General features: G+C 38.3%; 2 protein-coding genes across 6 annotated transcripts in view; one reads left to right on the forward strand and one right to left on the reverse strand.

Moving 5' to 3' along the window:
• The window catches only part of LOC110970507 (toll-like receptor 2 type-2), a 42,957-nt gene extending 37,836 nt beyond the window's left edge, over positions 1-5,121 (reverse strand). For 3 of the 4 annotated variants that reach the window (XR_007940080.1, XM_051944465.1, XM_051944464.1), the window contains exons 1-4: positions 4,737-5,100; positions 2,278-2,605; positions 594-750; positions 361-510 (exon numbers count right to left, since the gene is read on the reverse strand). Coding sequence is in view for 3 of the 4 variants with exons in the window: in XM_051944465.1 (XP_051800425.1) it covers positions 361-510; positions 594-750; positions 2,278-2,605; positions 4,737-4,775 (674 nt within the window). In the remaining variant the exon portion in view is untranslated. Of the gene's footprint in view, positions 1-360; positions 511-593; positions 751-2,277; positions 2,606-4,736 lie in introns of all 4 variants that reach the window. The other variant, XM_051944466.1, reaches the window with a different exon arrangement.
• A 5,385-nt stretch (positions 5,122-10,506) lies between these two features.
• Positions 10,507-16,854, forward strand: LOC110970508 (galactose-specific lectin nattectin-like). 2 transcript variants are annotated; one of them, XM_022220797.2, is made up of 6 exons: positions 10,507-10,643; positions 11,901-12,208; positions 13,411-13,502; positions 14,983-15,117; positions 15,301-15,409; positions 16,492-16,854. In XM_022220797.2, exons 2-6 carry the CDS (start codon positions 11,926-11,928, stop codon positions 16,557-16,559), a joined length of 687 nt encoding a protein of 228 aa, XP_022076489.2. In that variant the 5' UTR covers positions 10,507-10,643; positions 11,901-11,925; the 3' UTR covers positions 16,560-16,854. The 2 variants fall into 2 exon arrangements, with proteins under 2 accessions (XP_022076489.2, XP_022076490.2); XM_022220798.2 differs by having other exon boundaries at positions 10,601-10,643; positions 11,877-12,208.
• The last annotated feature ends 3,008 nt before the right edge of the window (positions 16,855-19,862 follow it).

Here is a 19,862-nt window from a genome sequence, read left to right on the forward strand (position 1 = left end):
GTCTGAGAGGAACCATGGAGAAAGAAAAATTTGTGGAGACAGATGAGCCAAATGGGACACAAAAACAAAAAAAAGACAAAAATGACACAAAATGATGAACGAGAAACAAAATTAGACATGAAATGGCAAAAACCAAGACAAAGTGACAGAAATTAGACAAAAACTGACACAAATATAAGTGAAATGGCAAAAAAAGAGGCACTAAATCACAAAAACAAGAAACAAAATGACAGAAAATAAGAAAAATAGTCACAAAAAGTAAATAAAAAAAGAGGTTTGGTCCGACGTCATTAGGCATCACATGAGGCTTTGTCATGATGCCCCTTCTGAGCTAAACCCCCAGCAGCGCCCCTCTCAGACCTGGTCAGGTTGTTGGCGTGGACGGTGAGCTCCTCCAGCTGGGTGACTCCGGACAGATCTCCCCTCTTCAGCTCCTCCAGAGTCGGACCTCCAAACGCCAGCCTCCTCAGCTGGACGAGTCCCTGGAACGGTGGTGGAGAACCCAGGCAGCTGCAGGAGAAGAAGCTGCTTTAAAACACACACCAACACGGCACATTTGCAGCAGTAACGTGGAGGTCACCTGAGCTCCTCACCTGTACGGGTTGTTGAGCAGGTTGAGCTGCAGCAGAGATTCCAGCTTTCTGAACCACTGGTGGTCGAGGACAGCCAGCTGGTTGTCAGACAGATCCAGTTCCTCCAGACTCCAGAGAGAGTCGAAGGCCGACGGATGGATGGTAGCTAATCCGTTACCTGAGTGACAGCAATATCAAAAGTTATCACGAAACTTTATTAGAAGGACAGTGGTTTAACCCACAAAGCATCTAAATCCAAATACCTAATTTCTGTAATATGTTATGGTCAAGATTTTAGTGGCAGAGTGGTCTAACCCACAACCCAAATATATTGTTAAAGTGGAATGTCAGACCATTCTGGAAAACATAATTTTTTTCTCACAAACTGTGGGTGAGACTTATTGTTGAAGATGCTTCAAAAATGATCTAAAACGACTTGAAAATGTTCCAGAATTACAGAAAAATGTCCATAAATGATCTAAAATGATAAAAACTTGTTCAGAATGACATGCAAATGGTCTAAAATGACTGGAAAATTATCAAAAGTTTCTCTCAAACGATTAAAAATGATCCAGAATTACACTGAATTTGTCCCAAGATGCTTTAAAAAGCATCCAAAATGACTCAAAATTAATCTAAAATGACGTGAAAATGATCCAAAATTGCATAAAATTGTTGCAGAATTCCACAAAAGTTGTCAAAAATTACAAAAATGATTAAAAATGTACTAAAATGACTTAAATCTGTTCAGAATGAACTGAAAATGATCACAAATAACAGAAAATTTGCAGAATGACATAAGGAGGTTAGAAGTTAGAGTGGTCTAACTCACAAAAAATCTGAGTTTTTTTTTGATAATTTCTGTAATATTTTTTGGTTTACATTTTTATTGGTCTAACCCACAACCCAAACAGCGTTACAGAGGCATGTTACGGCAGAAAATGGGTCAGAACACTCTGCTTCCAAACCCTTATTGTCCAAGATGCTTCAGAAATGATCCAAGATGATTCACAGTGACTTGAAAATGATCCAGAATTACACAAACGTTGTCAAAAAATGACAAAGATCTTCTGAAAAATGACTCAAAACTTTGAAGCCATTTTTCTCAAAAACTAAGAAAGTGAATTGGACTTATTGTCCAAGATGCTTCAAAAAGGATCCAAAATGTGTCCAAAATTAGTTAAAATTATCAACAATTACAACTAAATTTCCAGATATGATCTAAAACAATGTAAATTTGTTGAGAATGACAGGAAAATAGTGTAAAATGACTGGAAAATGATTTTAAAAAACTCACAATTTCTCTCAAATTAATAAAACTGATCCAGAATGACACTAAATTTGTCCAAGATGTTTTAGAAATCGTGCAAAATGACTCAAAATTAGTCTGAAATCACTTGAAAATGATCCAAAATTGTAGAAAATTTGTCCAGAATTACACAAAAGTTATTAGAAATAATCTAAGAATTTGCTCAGAATGACATGAAAATAGTTTAAAATGACTGGAAAATTATCCAAAGTCAGAATTTCTCTCAAATGGTTAAATATGACCAAGGCTACTTTAATATGATGTCAGTAAGCCTCATACAAGTCTCTGTCATGGTGCTCCTTTACAAGCTCCCTGGTGGGACCAGATTGGGAATCAAATACAAGATCTCGATCTTTCCGTGTTGCTATAACAACCCACGAATCCCATCAGTGTTACCGTGGAGATCAAGAACCCTGAGTCGCGTGTGGCCCGTCAGGTCGTCATCCATCACCGAGGCGATGGCGTTGTAGGAGAGGTCGATGGTCAGAGCTCGGTCCGTTACCACAGGAATGTGGGTGAATCCGCTGTGGGAACAATTGCAGGAGAGATGCAAGTCGCAGCGATCACAGGATGGCCTCCCATCGCCCGAGTCCGACCCCTGACCCCTGCAGAAGTTCAGCAAGAGGAGGAGGAGGAGGAGGAGGAGGGTGAGATGGCAGCTGGTCGGACGTCTCATACTGCAGGAAGTGGAGGTGGATGGACGATGGTGCAGAAGACACCGAGGCTGAAAGCAGAAGTGAAAGAAATGCAGGGAAGAAGTGGGATTTGATTAAAGAGGAAGTCTTCGATGTTTCAGTGAAATGATTCAACACTTTACAGTCATTGCATTACTTCTAAATTAAGTCACCTTTCATTACTTTGACTCTAATCTCTAAGCTCCTCCAGATCAATCAGTGAGATACAACGCCGTTCTCTGACAGCTCTTCATGTGTAATAACATTATGTTTAACAATCATCATTACAGCCCTGCTTAGTGCTACTATGGCTCCTTCTATACCTGCAGCCATTATTAGTGCTACTATGGCTCCTTCTATACCTGCAGCCATTATTAGTGCTACTATGGCTCCTTCTATACCCGCAGCCATTATTAGTGGTACTATAGCTCCTTCTATACCCGCAGCCATTATTAGTGGTACTATAGCTCCTTCTATACCTGCAGCCATTATTAGTGCTACTATAGCTCCTTCTATATCTGCAGCTCTGATTAGTGCTACTGTGACTCCTTCTATCCCTCCTGATTACTGCTGACACTGTGGTTCACTGACTTTTAGTTGATCTTTCACTTTTTGTTTCCTCTGTTCAGTTCTTTTCCAGGTGGAACCATGATGGCAACATAAACACAGTCCATAAGTCCAAACCTGAGTGAGTTCTGATGCTCACAGCTGATTTTTGGACCATGTTTATGCAGTTAGACTGACTGGAAAGCACATGTGGACTCAGGTTAGTTTCAGTGGTCACAGTTGTTCTAACTTGTGCATCAGGTGGATTGAGTTTGGTTGCATTGAGTTTCTACTTTGAGGCCTCAAATTTCACTGTATTCTTTCTAACATTTTTGTTTTTGTTTGTACATACTACAACACTATATCCTATATCCAGTTTTGAATTATCTGAATTAATCAAAACCAAACTTCACGTTTGTCCTTGCACCTGTGACGTCCACAGTTTGACAGTTATGTCCAGAGTTGTTGTATTTGACAAGGTGTTCACACGAAGTTTCCAACTGGGAAATCATTTTTTTAGATTATGCTTGCCAGATTGTGGTTCCTCCAAGTTATTTGGAGTTCGTAGGAGTTCAACTTTAATCATTTTTCAACTGCAGGAACTTGCAAGTACCAATCGCGTCTGAAAATCTGCCACGTGGGTATCAACACTGATTGGTTCTGTTGATGCCCCCAAACATCCACTGTAAAGGAGAGGAAGTGACATCCAGTAAAAAATATTTATTGTTTTGTTGCACTCAAAGCTGACCTACTTTGACGCTTTCTGATTTGGGATTTAAATCCTCCAATAAGTTTAAGAAGGATGCAATGACGACCTTCAGTGACAATCAGCTGTTTGAATGTTGGTCTAAATCTCTAAGTGAAATAAGGACACTGATGAAGCTTTGACATGTATATACACCTCTAAACCATCGCCACAAAGTTGAAGGTACTTGGTCTCAACACAACTTTCGGAAAAGAGCCAAGTTTTACTCGTACTACGAGTTTATTTCAAGATTAAGGAGCACAAGTGGCCCGGTCTTTGTTATGACTCGGTCTCAGTTTCAGGGTTGTTGACTGCAACACTACAATGACGTCATTTGAAGAGCTCATTTCATTGGTTTCTAGATCAAAAGTTTGCTTCAATACTCTACCGTTCAAAAGTTTGTCACTTAGAAATGTCCTTATTTTTGAAAGAAAAGCAGTTTTGTTCAGTGAGGATAACATTAAATGAATGATAAATCCAGTGTAGACATTGTTGATGTGATAAATGAGTATTCTAGCTGGAAACGGCTGATTTTTAATGGAATATCTCCATAGGGGTACAGAGGAACATTTCCAGCAACCATCACTCCTGTGTTCTAATGCTACATTGTGTTAGCTAATGGTGTTGAAAGGCTCATTGATGGTTAGAAAACCCTTGTGCAGTTATGTTGGCACATGAATAAAAGTGTGAGTTTTCATGGAAAACATGAAATTTTCTATGTGACCTCAAACTTTTGAACAGTAGTGTCAGTAGACGAGAGTTTCCAGAGCCAGAAAAACCAACAAAGACTGTTTTCTACTCCAGTTTTGACCTTGAAATTAATATTTCTACCCTTTGGTTTTCTAAAGAAATCTGAAAAATTAGAGCTACGACAACATCAAAGTATTTACCTTTTGCTGGAGAGTCTCTGTAGGTTGATGGAACATCATCTAATCGTCAGTGTGGTATCCAGGCTGCACTGTTTTATGGTCCTCATTTGCTCAAGCACTTCCCTTTTTTAGGCATTTACATGTTTGTGACAGCTGAACTCTCTCGGACGCTGTTGTAAAAAAATCACCGCTGAAACGGCTTTGAGTCAAAGTCTGAGGCCCAGCAGCAGCAAATTTCATGTTTTGTTGGAGGATCCCGTTAGGACGCAGCGTTGCCTTACCTGATTGTTGATTGTTGCTGTTGTTTTCTTTGCAGAACTGATCCCTGATTAGAGAGAAGAATAAAAATCTATTTACAGCGATGAAGACTGAGTTGAGGGGATTTTATGACTTCGCATGGAGGAAGTGAAAACTCGTGTGTGAAGTAAGCGTTAAAGGAGGTAGTGAGCATGTAAATAAAGGAGGAAGCCTGTAAAACTGAAAAAAAAAAACTCATTTTTACATCTCATAATCTAATTTTACTGCAGCGACACTGCTACTTTCAAGAAAGTGACTCATTCGTGACAGAAGCTGAGTTTGTTAAGTGTTGGTCTTTTTAAATTTCATCAAGTTGAACATCCACATTTTTTATATATAGATGCTTTTTCTTTGCAGGTGGTTGCTGTTGCTGTGTGCATAGGACCATAACCACAATGGCTTCCTCTCTGCATCAAACCGACACTCTAACTGGCTTAAAGTCATGTCAGATTAACCTTTTAAAACAAAAAATAACTCTGTTGTAACATAAAAGTGAGAAAGCAAGGAAAGAAGAGAAAAGCCGATAAACTGGATGTTTGGCATAAAACGGTTAATGTGAAGTTTAGAACATCTCTGTTACAGTGTTGATATGCAGAATACACTACGTACACACTTAACAGGCAAGTTGTTTTCCTGAGGATTTGTCTTATTTTTAAAGAAATACAGTGACCTCAGTCAATCCAACATGTCTATTAACCTCAAACCTGAATATCCAGCAAAGGAAACATGAGTTCTGGCTTTCTTAGGAGAATATGTGTGCACGATTGTTAGGCTACTAAATGAAAAATTTAAACATTAATTTATTGGAGTAACAAGCAAACAATTCACAATTTACAAATAAATATTTCTGATATTTCAACTAAGTATTCAGTGGCCAATAGGAACTGTCAGGAGCCTTCCATCCATGGAGTCTGTTAGTTTCTTGATCTGCTGATGATCAACTTTTCATGCAGCCTCTCAAGTACACTTCAAAGAGGTGTATCGTCTTACCTCACTGTAAATGTTATATTTAAGAATGGCCTAGAAGTTCTCAGTAGGGTTTAGGTCAGGTGAGGATGTCATTATTCTGTCATCTTTAAGGTCTTTGCTGGCTAGCCATGCAGTAGAGGACTTGGACCATGTGATGGAGCATCGTCCTCCATCATGGCCTTCTTGAATGGTGTAGACTTTTTCCTGAACCCCCGCTTTGAAGAAAGTATCTTGTAAAAACTGGCAGTAGGTTTGGGAGTTGACTTTAAGTCCGTCTTCAACCCGAAAATGTCCAACCAGCTCATTCAAACCAGTACCCCACCTTCATCTATGAAGCTCTGAGCCCGTTAGTGATCCATCCATCCATCTGCTCTGTCGAGTCATTCTCATTTCATCTGTCCATGAAACCTTCAGAAAATCTGTCCTCAGATATCACTTGGCAAAGTCTTGACATTTCAACGTATGAGTCTTGTTCAGTGGAGGTGTTTCAGCCTTTCTTACCTGGGCCATGTCTCTGCACTGGAAAAAATGCCCCCCTAAAAACAAGAAAAAAATGCGTATTTCAAAGAGTTTTTACCTTGAAATAAGTGAAACGATTTTAGCAATAGAACAAGTGAAAAATGCCTAGGTCAGATTTCTTGAAATAAGATATGATATTAAAATAATCAGATCTTAAAATTAGCTGAGAAAACTTATTTTAAGTTATATTTTACCAGGATTGTCAAGTTCGGGTGTCTTAACCCTCCTGTTGTCCTCGTTTACGGCACCAAAAACTATTGTTGCCTTGTCTGAAAAAAATCCCAAAATTCAGCAAAAAATATTCCCCGTATTTATAGAAAATTCCTTAAAAGTTTCCCTCGAAAGTTTAATTGTTTAAAAAAATCCTCAAATTTGGCAAGAAATAAAAATGATTTTTTTTAAAAAAAATCTAAAAAATGTGAATATTTTCAAAAAAATAATAAAAATCTTCCAAAAAAAATCCTAAAAATATCCAAAGTGATTCCATATATATCAGTAAAAGTTGTAATATTTTTTTAAGAACATTCGGGAAAAAATCAACCAAAATCCAGCGAAATTCGCTGGATTTTGGTTGATTTTTTTCCCGAATGTTCTTAAAGAAACGTTTTTTTTAACATTTCTTTTTTTCCACCAAAAAATCCCCAAAGAATTTAGAAAATGTGGAAGTTCTCACTGTGAAAATATATCTTTTTCCACATTTGAAAACTTTAAAACAGTTCAAATTAACCCACAGGATGACAGAAGGGTTAAAACAAGATAATTTCAAGAGTGTTTGACTTAACAAGATATTTAAGACGCGTTGTCTTAAAACAAGTTCCTCCATCTGCTGAAATGTCTCTTGTTAAATGAATGTATCTTAAATCCAGTGGGATGAGACATGCTGACTAAAAATAAGACAAAGAGACTTGGTAAGATTTTGAGTTTTTGCAGTGTGAGCCCTGAACACCTCGTACGTCTGGACAGCCCAGGTAGGTTTCATTTCTGGAATATGGCAGCACTGGAGGTTAATGAGTTCCTGCTTGCTTCACCTTTAGTCCTTCTCAAATCTTTAGCAGTTAAATTGCATCTTTTTTTCTCCACATTTCTCGGGACCCCTGGATTGTTCGGTGATCACGCCTCAGTAGCTTAGCTACTTCAAGAATGCTACGTTTTTGACTTTCCAGAGTCTGTTAAATCTCTTTTTTTAGTCAATTTTGCCTGAAATGAAGAAGCTACCTATTAACTATGCACACATTGATATAGCGTGTTGATCACTCTAGGCCACAGCCTCCTTCATTACCAAAATACACATCATCTGATTATATCTAAATCCAATTAGCATTTCAGTCTATATAGCTTGGAGTTGGAAAACATGCATGAAAATGACGATAAGGTCAAGACACTCATTTGCCTAATAAATGTGCCCACAGTGTGTTAAAATAGTAGTTTGGTGTGAAAATTGTTTCTAAAATACCGTCTGAACACCAACATGGTAAACTTCAAAATGACAAAAACAAGTAGATGAAATGATGTTTATTTTTTCACATGACAGCCGAGCTTTTGTCTTTATTTCGTCAGTTCAGGCCTCACGTGTGCAGATATTCTCTCTCCGATCGCTGTAATCACCAACAGTTTTGGGTTGCACCATCTTCGTATCCCTTTCACTGCTTTGTTCGTCTCAATGGCGTCCCACCTTGTAGTTTTCGAGCTGCTTGTAACTTTAGGTCCGTTAGGAGCATTTAAAACGCAGAGGGTGATACATAAATCTTCTGTTATCTTATCCAAAGCTGCACCCGTCTTGTTTTTTTGACAGCTATTGTGAATATCGGGGGCACAGACTGGATTGGATAATATATCATGAAGCTAGAAAACCTCATTAATAGTCCGGAGAAAATAGAAGCTTTTTCAGTGTGAAGCTAAAGATACTGCATTGATTTCAGGTTTCCACACTCTAAGCTCTTTTTTTCGCTGCGCTTTCTCATTTGGCTGCGTCAACCCATAATCTAGGAGATTTTTCACCATATCTTTGTAATTTTTAACGTCTGTAAAAACAACGTGCAGATAAATGTTTATTAAATGATCCATCAGCACAAGTAATCAAAACTGGTTCAAAATTAGTCAGATTCTCTCTAAATGTCTTCCTGTTTGTCCATAGTTTGTACAATATGACAAGAAAGTGCAAAATGAGCCAAAAACCTTCCAAAATGTCTCAGAATTTACCCCAAATCACAAAAAACGTGTCAAAAATGTACAAATTAAGACAACTTACAAATTTTGTCTAATTGTCTCACAGTTTGTCCAGGTTTACAAATAAAATTGGTCAAAAAGAAGCTGAAATTTGTCCAAAACTAAGAGAAAAGGTTAACAATGAGCCAGCATTTGTTCAAAATTACTACAGTAATTTCAAAAAGAGCCTAAAAATGTCCCAAATGTCATTTAATTTGTCCAAAATTATACATTTGCCCATGATTTGAACAAAATGACCAAAAAAGTCCTAAATGAGGCAAACACTTTCCAAAATAACAGAAATCAACACCTGGTTCTAACCAACCACCGACCACACATGCTGATCTGAGCCTTAAAGTTTACCCAGAATGCACTTTTTAAAGTTTTCTCAGGTGAATTTTCAGAAAACAGAAACACATCCAATGATTGTTTTTATGACTCTCTATCATAGACGTTAAACTGTTTAAACTGGGATACATCCCATAATACTGATGCTCATAGTTGGTTATAGAAAACACTAACAGAAACCAGATTCAGTGTTCAGACTGTGACACCTGGATGGATGTAGCACTGATCTGGTGACAGTTTTTACCAGAACTCAGACGTGTTTCTCCTCCTAAATGTCATGTGTCTATCTGCTGGACTGATGAAGTTCTGAGGCTCAAGAGTGATGTAAAAAGTGACATTTCCACCCACCTCCATGTATTTCAAAGGCCTCTAACTCAGACAATATTCACATTATACGGGTAAAATTTTGCATTGATTCACTCAATATGCCAAAGTTCCTGTAGATACAGAATCAGCTCTGAGGAGGTCTGCTTGGAGGCTCTGATGGATTTTTCATAAATGCAGAAGCTTCACAAACTGCAGTTCATCGAATGTCCACTAGAGGCTGACTCCAAAACTGACCCAATCCCCAAAATGTCCAACTTTCCAGCAGAAATAAACCCCTTCACAGCCTGGTTTAAAAATGGTCTTTATGTCTAATTTCCCCCGTTCATGACCACAATATGTAAGTCATCTATTTAAATTGTGTTTTGACTTTAAGTTATGCATAATTAAGGGCGTGGCTTCCTTGACTGACAGCCATGGAACAGTCCAAGGTTGCCTCAGCTCTGCTTCTTTGCTCATTTTTGGTTTAGGCTGGACCTTGGAGGAGTCAGGTGTTGTTTCAGTTAAAAAGCAGCTTGTTTAGTTTAAGTATAGACGGCGGCGTCCAGACACCAGGGGGCGCTGCAGAAAACACTTACCTGATTTGGACTTTCACAATGACACAGCGAAAAGCTCCCCCGCTCTGTTAGCGTGACTTCAAGGTGAGTCAGATCTTGTGGCACGATGGTGATAATTAACGTATTTAATGTACAACAACAAATCATAATAGGCGGTACTGGACACCAACCAATTTATAGATAATCTGTGATGATGAGATACGATACAGCCCATCTCTAGAGGTCACAGTGTTTAAATTGTCTGCAACCCAGATTTACACAATACGAGGATGTAAGATAAGAGCAGCATCGAGTGAGATAAGAGCACATGTTGATGTGATTGGAATAATTCTTTTGAACCTAAAGTTACAGGTAACCTGAAAAAGTGCAAACAGAGGAGACACAATTTTGGGAAGCCGAGACTCGACGAACAATGCGGCCGAAGCGACACCAAAGCGGCGTAACCCAACACTCATTGTGATCGCAGCCGTCCAGGAGGGAATAACTGCGCCCAGAATGGCTTGTTTACGGTGAACAAACAAGGCAAAGGTGAAGGGATATGTGCTGAAAAGAGGCATTGTTATTGTGACATTCGGCCTTAGGGCTACAGCTAAAGTTCTGGGAAATGGAGACGAGCCAGAAATGTGTGGGATAAAAGGCCGAGAAGCCGTGGAGGCTGCCAGACGCGACTCGACACTCCAGCTGATCCAGAAAACAGCAAGTCTGCTTCGTGAGTCTTTTTCATGTTTTACTCATTCTGCTTCATTTGTTTGCAGCATTATTGAGTTCTGCACATGCATGTGATCGTGCAAACAGATATTTTGAACCATTTTGAGCTCAGGCATCTTTAACTTCTGTATAAAGTAAATATTTGTGTTAAAGTCAACTTTTTCTTTGCTCAGATGGTCAAATCGCACTTGAGAAACAATTTGAGAGTCATGTTGAGAAAAGTAGTAAAGCTCAAAAGGGTTTTTTTTTTTGAAAAATTGCAATTCTACATGCCTCAAAACAACAAAACCAAACCTGTCAACAGAAAATGAAGTCGTATTTGTTTTATCATTTCAAAGAAATTATGGACTTTAATGTGGACAATGTTCTGCGAACCCAAAAAGCAGGTTTTAGAGGTGTGATGTCTTTACAAACTCGGCAAAATTGCACCATTTATCAAACAGAAGGAACCACTGGATTTTCAGGTTTCTGGTGGTCTAATAGTAAGTGGTCATCCAAAATCACTTTATTATAATTTTCTCGATTAAAAATTTGCTCTTTTTTTAACCAGATTTCATAAAAACAAAACAAACATTGAGATATACAAGAACAATTACTCAACCCAAAATATTTGAAGTTAGTTAAAGATGTCATAAAAAAACAAACGCTACCGGATGAATGAAATAAATGCAGCACGGCTCAGAAACAGTGAACAGAGGAGCAAGTTGTTGGAAGATACATTCAGCATGGAGAAACATCTTTCTGCTGACGAAAAGCAGAGTAGAGCGGAAAAATCTGGATAGGAAACATGGAAATAGTCCAATATCTACAGTATGGTTAGACAAAATAACAGAAATGAGACAACGTGAGACAGAAAATGAAAAAAAAACTAGACAAAAGTCAACATAAAAAGGCAAAAACCTAAGACAAAGTGACAGAAATAAGACAAAAGATGGACATGAAATGACAGTAATGGGATACAAAATCATTTTAAATACAGGCAAAATGACAAACGACACAAAGTGAGACTGAAAATGACAAAAAATAGGCATAAAATGACCAAAATTAGACACAAAATCACAAAGACTAGGCAAAAAATAACATAAAAATTGGGGGGAGGCATAAATGAGACAAAAAACAAGACACAAGCAATGAACAGAGGAGGAAGTTGTTGAAGATACATTCAGCATAGTGGAACATCTTTCTTCAGATAGATGAATATTTTTTAGGATAGCGCCAACATTTTTTTTTCCAGTTTTTAACTCTGGTTCTTTGGAAGGTCATCCACCCCAGTCGTGGTTGTCATGTTCGCCGCCAAGATGCTCGGTGTGCTGCTGGCGCTGTGCACCGTTCTGTCTCTGAGCCGAGGGGGTCCGCTCAACATAACCGGCGCATACAAAGGGCCCTGCGAACTCAAGAGGATGTACTGTGCGTACTATCCTGACGAGTACTGCCCAGAGTGCGACGACTACGGCTACTTCGTCCCGTGGCAGTGCTCATACGGGTACTGCTATTGCGTCAACGTCAAGACCGGGGAAGAGATACCGTACACAAAGAGGCCGGCGGGCTCTGACCCTCTCAACTGTGGTGAGTGCTTGTGAATTTAAACTAAAAAAAACAACAAAGAAAATAAAACAGAACAATCAGACTTTCAGGTTTCTGATGGTCTAATCCTCAGTAGTCATGGGTGATGTCCAGCTCTGTCGAGAAAATTACATGGAAACTTGAGGCTCATTCATACTTCTAACCAACCCAGTCTCCACAGCATTACGCTCCTGAAAAGATCCTCTGAACGAAACGTAATTATGCTGTGTTGTGTAGAGGCGCTTAAAGTCCAGACCAGGAAACCAGAGTTCCACAAAGACTACATGGTTTGGATTCAATCGACACATTAGAAGCTGGATTTGAGTTTGGAAAAACATCATGGTTCGGGGTAAAATATGACCCTTTTGCTTCATAGCTGAAGCATTTCATCCATTTTCTGGGTTACTAATCAATCTTCTTTGGTTTTTGCGGTGCTGCTTACTGATCAGTGTTCTGCTGGAAACTTGAGGCCCAGTCATTCTTCTAACCAACCTGGTCTCCACAACATTATGCTCCTAAAACTGCTAAACTGCATCATTTTGAAAGATAGCCATAAAGTCCAAACCAGAAGACCAGAATTCCATCGGTCTTGTTTTGCTTTCGGGTTTCTTTCTAGTGAGATTATGGCACAAAAAACTTTGTGGTTAAGGTTCGTTTGACATGTTGGAAGTTTGGTTAATGTTCAGCACTGACATTTCTTGGTTTGGAAAAACGGCATGGTTCACAGTAAAATAGGATTCTTCAATGTCTCCTCCATTTACATCAACTATCTGATTGGTTGGCTAAAAAGGAGGAGCAGTGAAGTGTCCACGACATTTCAGTAATGTTATTTTGATGAAATATTCCCTGATTTCTAGTTTCCAGATGAAACTAAAAAGTAACACACGCACTTCAAGGATTATTGCTAAGTTCTGGTTGAGAGGGTTAAATAAAACCTCTGGGTACTTCTGCCACCACTCTCCTTCACTCACACCAATGAATATTTCTCATTTAATATCAACAGAGGCAACTTTTTTCTTGTGTTCCTGAGTATAATTTTCATTTGACACCAATACCAGATCAGTTTTTAACAATTTCAGGAGATTGGCAGCATCAAGCTGCAGTCAAAGTACAAATATCTTAAACTTTTGCATCAACTCAAACAAACCAAAACAAACCTCATGTTCACACATAACTGAGTTTAACTGGGTTTTCTTTTCTTCTAGAACACGGTCATTACTGCCCGGAGGGCTGGACTTACTATGAAGGACAGTGCTACAAGTTCATCGGCTCCGAGAAGACATGGATCGAAGCTGAGGTGAGGACTGATGGAGCGACAAAGACTAAATAATGATCTCTCAGCGATTCATACATGTTGCAATTAGAACTATTTTGGGGGTAAAATCACATCTACGAAGCCTGTCTGACAGCCCTTTAGCACATCATGTGTCAGAAAAATTAATCAAACCTGAGTTTAAAATTCAAATTCAGATCATCCGCTGTTTAAAAAGATCAGTAATGAATAAAAATTGTCTTTTCACTCTGGCTAACTCCAGATTTTCTGGGTTTATCATCGAAACATGGACTCTGGCTGGAAGCCATGAACAACCCCAGAATTCTTTGTCAAGGTGGCCATTGCCAGCTTAACCCTTTCATGCACAACATGGGTCAAAAGTGATCTATATTCAGTGGGGAATATGGGTGTCTTTTGACCCATGTTGTGCATGAAATGGTTAAACCGCTGCAATGCTTTCTGCTCACAATACCAAACCAGTCGTAATCTGAGCAACCACCTCCTTGGTAGGCCACTGTCATTAAAAACCACCCAATCTTGGTATTTCGTTAGAATAACTCTTATTGATATAAGCTATCTTTCAAAAGTTTGGGGTCACCCAGACAATTTCAAGTTTTCCATGAAAACTCACATTTTTATTCATCTGCTAGCACGATTTCACAAAGGTTTTCTAATCATCAATGAGCCTTTCAACACCATTAGCTAACACAATGTAGCATTAGAACACAGGAGTGATGGTTGCTGGAAATGTTCCTCTGTACCCCCATGGAGATATTACATTAAAAATCAGCCATTTTCAGCTAGAATAGTCATTTACCACATTTACAGTGTCTAGAGTGGATTTATCATTCATTTAATCATTTCTTCATTGGAAATGAAATGATTTTCTTTCAAAAAATTTCTTGAATTCCCCCTGAACGGCAGTGTAATTTTTATTTTATTTTATAAAAGCCAAATATAAACCAATCCAAGTTCCCCAGAACAACTGAGAAGCCATAAGTGCATGAAACTAAACTGAGTATCAAAGTTTTCATTCCACAAAGTGGCAAAGCAAATCCACCCAGATTGTTTTGTATCCATTTTTTGAGGGGTTTGAGACACACGATTCCTCAAATGTCAAAACGACCAGAAACCATTAACTCCGACCGGAATCATTAACAACCCCAGAATTCTTTGTCATGGTTCCCACTGCTAGCCTAAACCGCCGCAATGCTTGATTTGCACCAGATCCTGTAATAAACTAACATATTCAGAGCTCCCCCTAGGATCTGAGAAACCTCATCACAAAACAGGCCAAACCGTACATGAAGCTAAGCTAGGTGTCAAAGTTATTATTGCACAATAAAATGAAAACGGCATAAAAATGTGTACTGGAAATTAACCAAAATAACGACAGAGAAAGTTTAACTAAGGACCTTCGTTTGAGCTGCATGATTCCTCTGACACTGAGTTGAAAGCCAGCGTCCTGATTTGTAATTAATGAAGTTTGTCTTGCTTGTTCCAGTTTTACTGTATGTTTGAAGGGGGCAACCTGGCGTCAATCCACAGTGACGAGCAGAGTTACTTCATCAAGGGCCTGACCAAAGGAGACGGCCATGACTTCCCACACACCTGGATTGGTGGCTATGATTACTTATATGTAGGAAATATTGTCTTTTACTCTCCTGTTCATTCATAGATTATTTATAGATATGTGATCAGGAGGCGTTACAGTAGATATTTAAGAGGATAAGACGGCTAAAGTTTGATGCGATAACGTACTTACGTTGAATCTGCTTGTGTTATACTGAAGATATTTTTGATTTTTTGTGTCCATCTACAGCCGGGTTATTGGCTGTGGCGTGACGGCTCTAAGTTCCACTACGACAACTGGTACCACGATTACCACGGCGCCCACAACAGCTACCACTGCCTGAAGATGAACTATGAGCGTAATACTACACACAAACACACATCATTGTACTTTGACATGTGCTCCTGTAGACAATCAGTCGTTCCCTGTGTACCAGAGGTGCTAATTTTAAACTGCTTTCTCAACCGACCGTTTTATCAATTGACTGTTATAATAAAGTGAGTGCAGTGGATGTTTTTCATGTTCTGATGAAGCAGTTTTCATGGTGAGCGTAAAACATGATATTACATGTTTTTAATACTACTTGATTGTAGAAACATTGTCTTCAAAACACGAATTTTGACCAATGTCATTAACTACCACAGTAATCTTTGTCATGGTGCCTGTTGCTAGCTAAAACCCCATAATGCTCTTTGACTGCTAACACAAAACCGCTTGTAAAGTTTGAGACAGATTGGAGCATATACAGGCTAGTTAGACAACACTTCCTGTTTCATAGCAAAACATCCAAAATGGCCGGCATTAATGCATCTAGCAGTGTTGAACATGTCCTGACCACCAGGTCGTGCCATGACTGTGAATGTGTATTGGCCTGTGGAAGTGATTAGGGTCGGACTCCGATCACACATGTCGAGACTGAGGCAGATTGGGGAATGTGGAGGCTTGTTAGATGCCACTTCCTGTTTCATTGCAAAACATCTAAAATGGCCGCATTCCGCTGGCCACCATTTCCACGCCCTCAGACTTTTGTGGAGCATTTTGATAACTTTTGTTCAACTATGCCTGGTGTACATCCTGGCCAAATTTGAGCTCTCTCGGGGTAACCCTGTTTGAGTTTATAGCTTTTGAAAAAGTGCAAGAATGATCAAACTCATCCAAATGTGAATCGCCATTCAAAATGGCTGACTTCCTGTTGGGTTTTGGGTATTTGTACAGGAGGCTTTTTTGTGTGCCCTGACAAGTTGCATATGGATACCTGATTTCATAGCTGTAGGTGAAACATGGTTCAAGGGCTGAATTTTCAGAATATTGCAGGGGGCGCTATTGAGCCATTCCCCTAAAATATCAATATGCCGATAATAGGACCAGCCACAGTCGCCATGTTTCTGTTTTCAGCTTGAAATCCTTGATCTCTTTGTCTTTGTTATTTTTTTTTTGTAGTCAAGTTGGAGTGGTACCCTGAAAACTGCAGCAGCACTCTGGCTTTTGTTTGCTGCAAGAAGATGTGAAACCAGACTGATGATGTGAGGACCTAACCACAAGGTGGAGCCGTGTGTCAAAGTACCGACCGCCCAACACAAAGGCTTCCTTTCTTCCTTAGCTTTTAGGGGTTCACTTCAAAGTTCGGGTTAGGGTTTGATTCTGGCCAATCCACCTGCCGAGATCTCTCCATGTGAACTCACTGTAGGCATCTTTTTCCAATGATCAGCTTTTCATTTTTTGTATTGAAAAAGTACAATCAAGCATGCTGCAAGAAGTGTAATTATAATACCAGTAAAACCAAGCAATAAAAAAATACAGCAACAAAAAGTGGACCAGTGAAGGTTTGTGTCACAGAAGAAAGAAATTCACACATATTTTGTTCACACAGAGGTGACTTTTTGTCCAAAGTTCTCAACTTTAATGCAGAGCAACTTTAAAAACATGGAGCAACTTTAACTCATATTAGAGCCACTTTAAATGATATAAATGAACTTTAATATACGGCAACTTGAACTAATATGGAGCAATTTTAACACAGAGAAACTTTAGCTCATTTTAGAGCAACTTTAACTAATATAGAGCAACTTTATTGTGGAGCAACTTGAACTAATGTAGACCAACTTTGACTAATATTGAGCAACTTTAACTCATTAAGAGCAACTTTAGCTAAAATAGAGCAACTTTAATTCGTTAAGAGCAACATTAACTAAAATAGAGCAACTTTAACTAATATCAAGCAACCTTAACTCAGTAAGAGCAACTTTAACTAATATAGAGCAACTTTAACTCATTAACAGCAACTTTAACTTTAGCAACTTTAGCGAATATATAGAAACTTTAACTAATGTAGAGCAACGTTAGCTCATTTTAGAGCAACTTTAACTAATATAGAGCAACTTTGATTAATTTAGAGCAGCTTTATCTCATTTTAGAGCAACTTTAACTAATATTGATCAACTTTAATGTAGAGCAACTTTAACAAATTTTAGAGCAACTTTAACTAATGTAGAAGAACTTCAACTGATATGAAGCAACGTTAACTAATATAGAGCAATTTTAACTCATTTTAGTGCAACTTTAACTAAAAATAGGGCAACTTTAACTAAAATCGAGCAATTTTAACTTATTAAGAACAACTTTAACTAATATGGAGCATCTTTAACTGAGATTAAGCAATTTTAACTCATTTTAGAGCAACTTTAACCAATAAGGAGCAACTTTAGCTAATGTAGAGCAATTTTAATTAATGTAGAGCAACTTTAACTCATTTTAGATAGACTGTAACTAATATAGAGCAACTTTAACTAATACAGAGCAACTCTAACTCGTTTTTGAGACACTTTAAGTCATTTTAGACCAACTTTAGCTCCTTTAGAGCAACTTCAACTCATTTTAGAGCAACTAACTTTAACTGCTGACAGAAGAGGGAAGATACCAGAAAATAGCCACATTTAAGGAGCTTCAATCAGAGAATTTAGACTTTATAGTGATTAACTTAACAGCTGAAGACTTCCAGCAATAATAAATCAAATTAGCTTCATGTCTACATTTGTTTACCAGCATGTGTGGGCGTTAAGGACAGATGATCTCGTAACACAATGTAGCCTTTTGGACTCAAGCAAACATTGGTTGCTCCATCGTCCTAGTTTTCCGACAGCGACGGAGTCACTGCTACAACTTTTTCGTGACAATGAACGACATGAACTGAACTTCAAAAACAGTAACCATTGTGTCTTTACAGAAAAAGCTTGAATAATAAATCCAGACAAAAGAAAAGAGTTGAGATTCTCCAAAATAGAGAGAGTAAAAACATCTAGTCAACAGACACCTTGAGATGAGCTAATATTTGGATTTTTCAAATCAGGTAAAACACTGAGTCAACAGTGTTCCTCTGAGTTCTCGCTACCAGAGTGACAAATAAAAATGTTCCAGGTGGGTGAAAATTAGCAAAGAGGATTTTAGAAATGGTCATTTCTCAACATCAAACCCTGTCCACCATGCCAAGAATCATATTCTGATTGGGAAATGTTGAAATCACTCTTCCTTTAGCTGAAAAATATTCTTTAGAATACAAACTCGCTCACTCCCACAGTTCGAACAGTTTTGGGTTTTGGGCTCCTGTGTTGGTTTTCCTTCACTGTGGTTCATTTTTTGGTCCATAAATCTGTTCAAATGACACAAATCATCAAAAAAGGAAAGTAAATGTTGAATTTCTTTGATTGTCTATTTGGTAACAAATGGGAGAAAGCAGCTGGAATGAAACAGAAAAATGGCGACCCCAAACTTTTGAATGGTAGTGTAGGTCGACTTTCACTAATATAGAGGAGCTTTAACTCATTTATAGCAACTTCAAGTCATATGTAGCAACTTTAATTGATGTACACTACCGTCCGAAAGTTTAGGGTCACTTAGAAAGGACTTCATTTTGAAAAAAAAAACCCACTTTTTTGTCAATGAAGATAACATTAAATGAATGATGAATCCTGTGTAGACATTATTAATGTGGTAAATGACTATTGTAGCTGTAAACAGCTGATTTTTACTGGAATATCTCCATAGGGGTACAGAGGAACATTTCCAGCAACCATCACTCCTGTGTTCTAATGCTACATTGTGTTAGCTAATGGTGCTGAAAGGCTCATTGATGATTAGAAACCCTTGTGCAGTTATGTTAGCACATGGATAAAAGTGTGAATTTTCATGGAAAACATGAGATTGTCTTGGAGACCTCATACTTTTGTACAGCAGTGTCGGTCAACTTTAACTTCTTTAGAGCAAATTTAACTAACATGGAACAACTTTAACTCATTTAAGAGCAATCTTAAAATAGAGCAACTTTAACTAAGGTAGAGCAATTTTAACTGATATAGAGCCAGTTTAATTCATTTAAGAGCAGCTTTAACTCATTTTAGAGCAACTTTATCGAATATGGAGCAACTTTAATATCAAGCAATTTTAACCAATAATATCAACTTTACCTACTATAGTCTAATGTCGAGCAACTTTAATATGGAGCAACTTTAATTCATGTACTATATATGCAGATGTTTACAGATCTACAGAAGAATATATAAACACAACAGTGCCAAATGAAAACTACTTTTTGGTTGGTGCGACTTTACGGCCACATTGTAAAGAATTAGAAAGCCGAAACGATCTCATGTTGAACAAACTGTGACTTCTAAACAAACTCTGGAGTCCTTTTGCCCTTTTGTTCCCTGACAAACAGACACTGAGTCAACCGGGATAAACTGTCCCGGCAGTTAATGACCGACCAGCAGATCGATACACGTGGGAGAGGACGGAGGATAAATAGCCGATCAAATGAG

Source organism: Acanthochromis polyacanthus, chromosome 24 (genome assembly GCF_021347895.1).
Source record: "Acanthochromis polyacanthus isolate Apoly-LR-REF ecotype Palm Island chromosome 24, KAUST_Apoly_ChrSc, whole genome shotgun sequence".
Lineage (NCBI taxonomy): Eukaryota > Metazoa > Chordata > Actinopteri > Pomacentridae > Acanthochromis > Acanthochromis polyacanthus.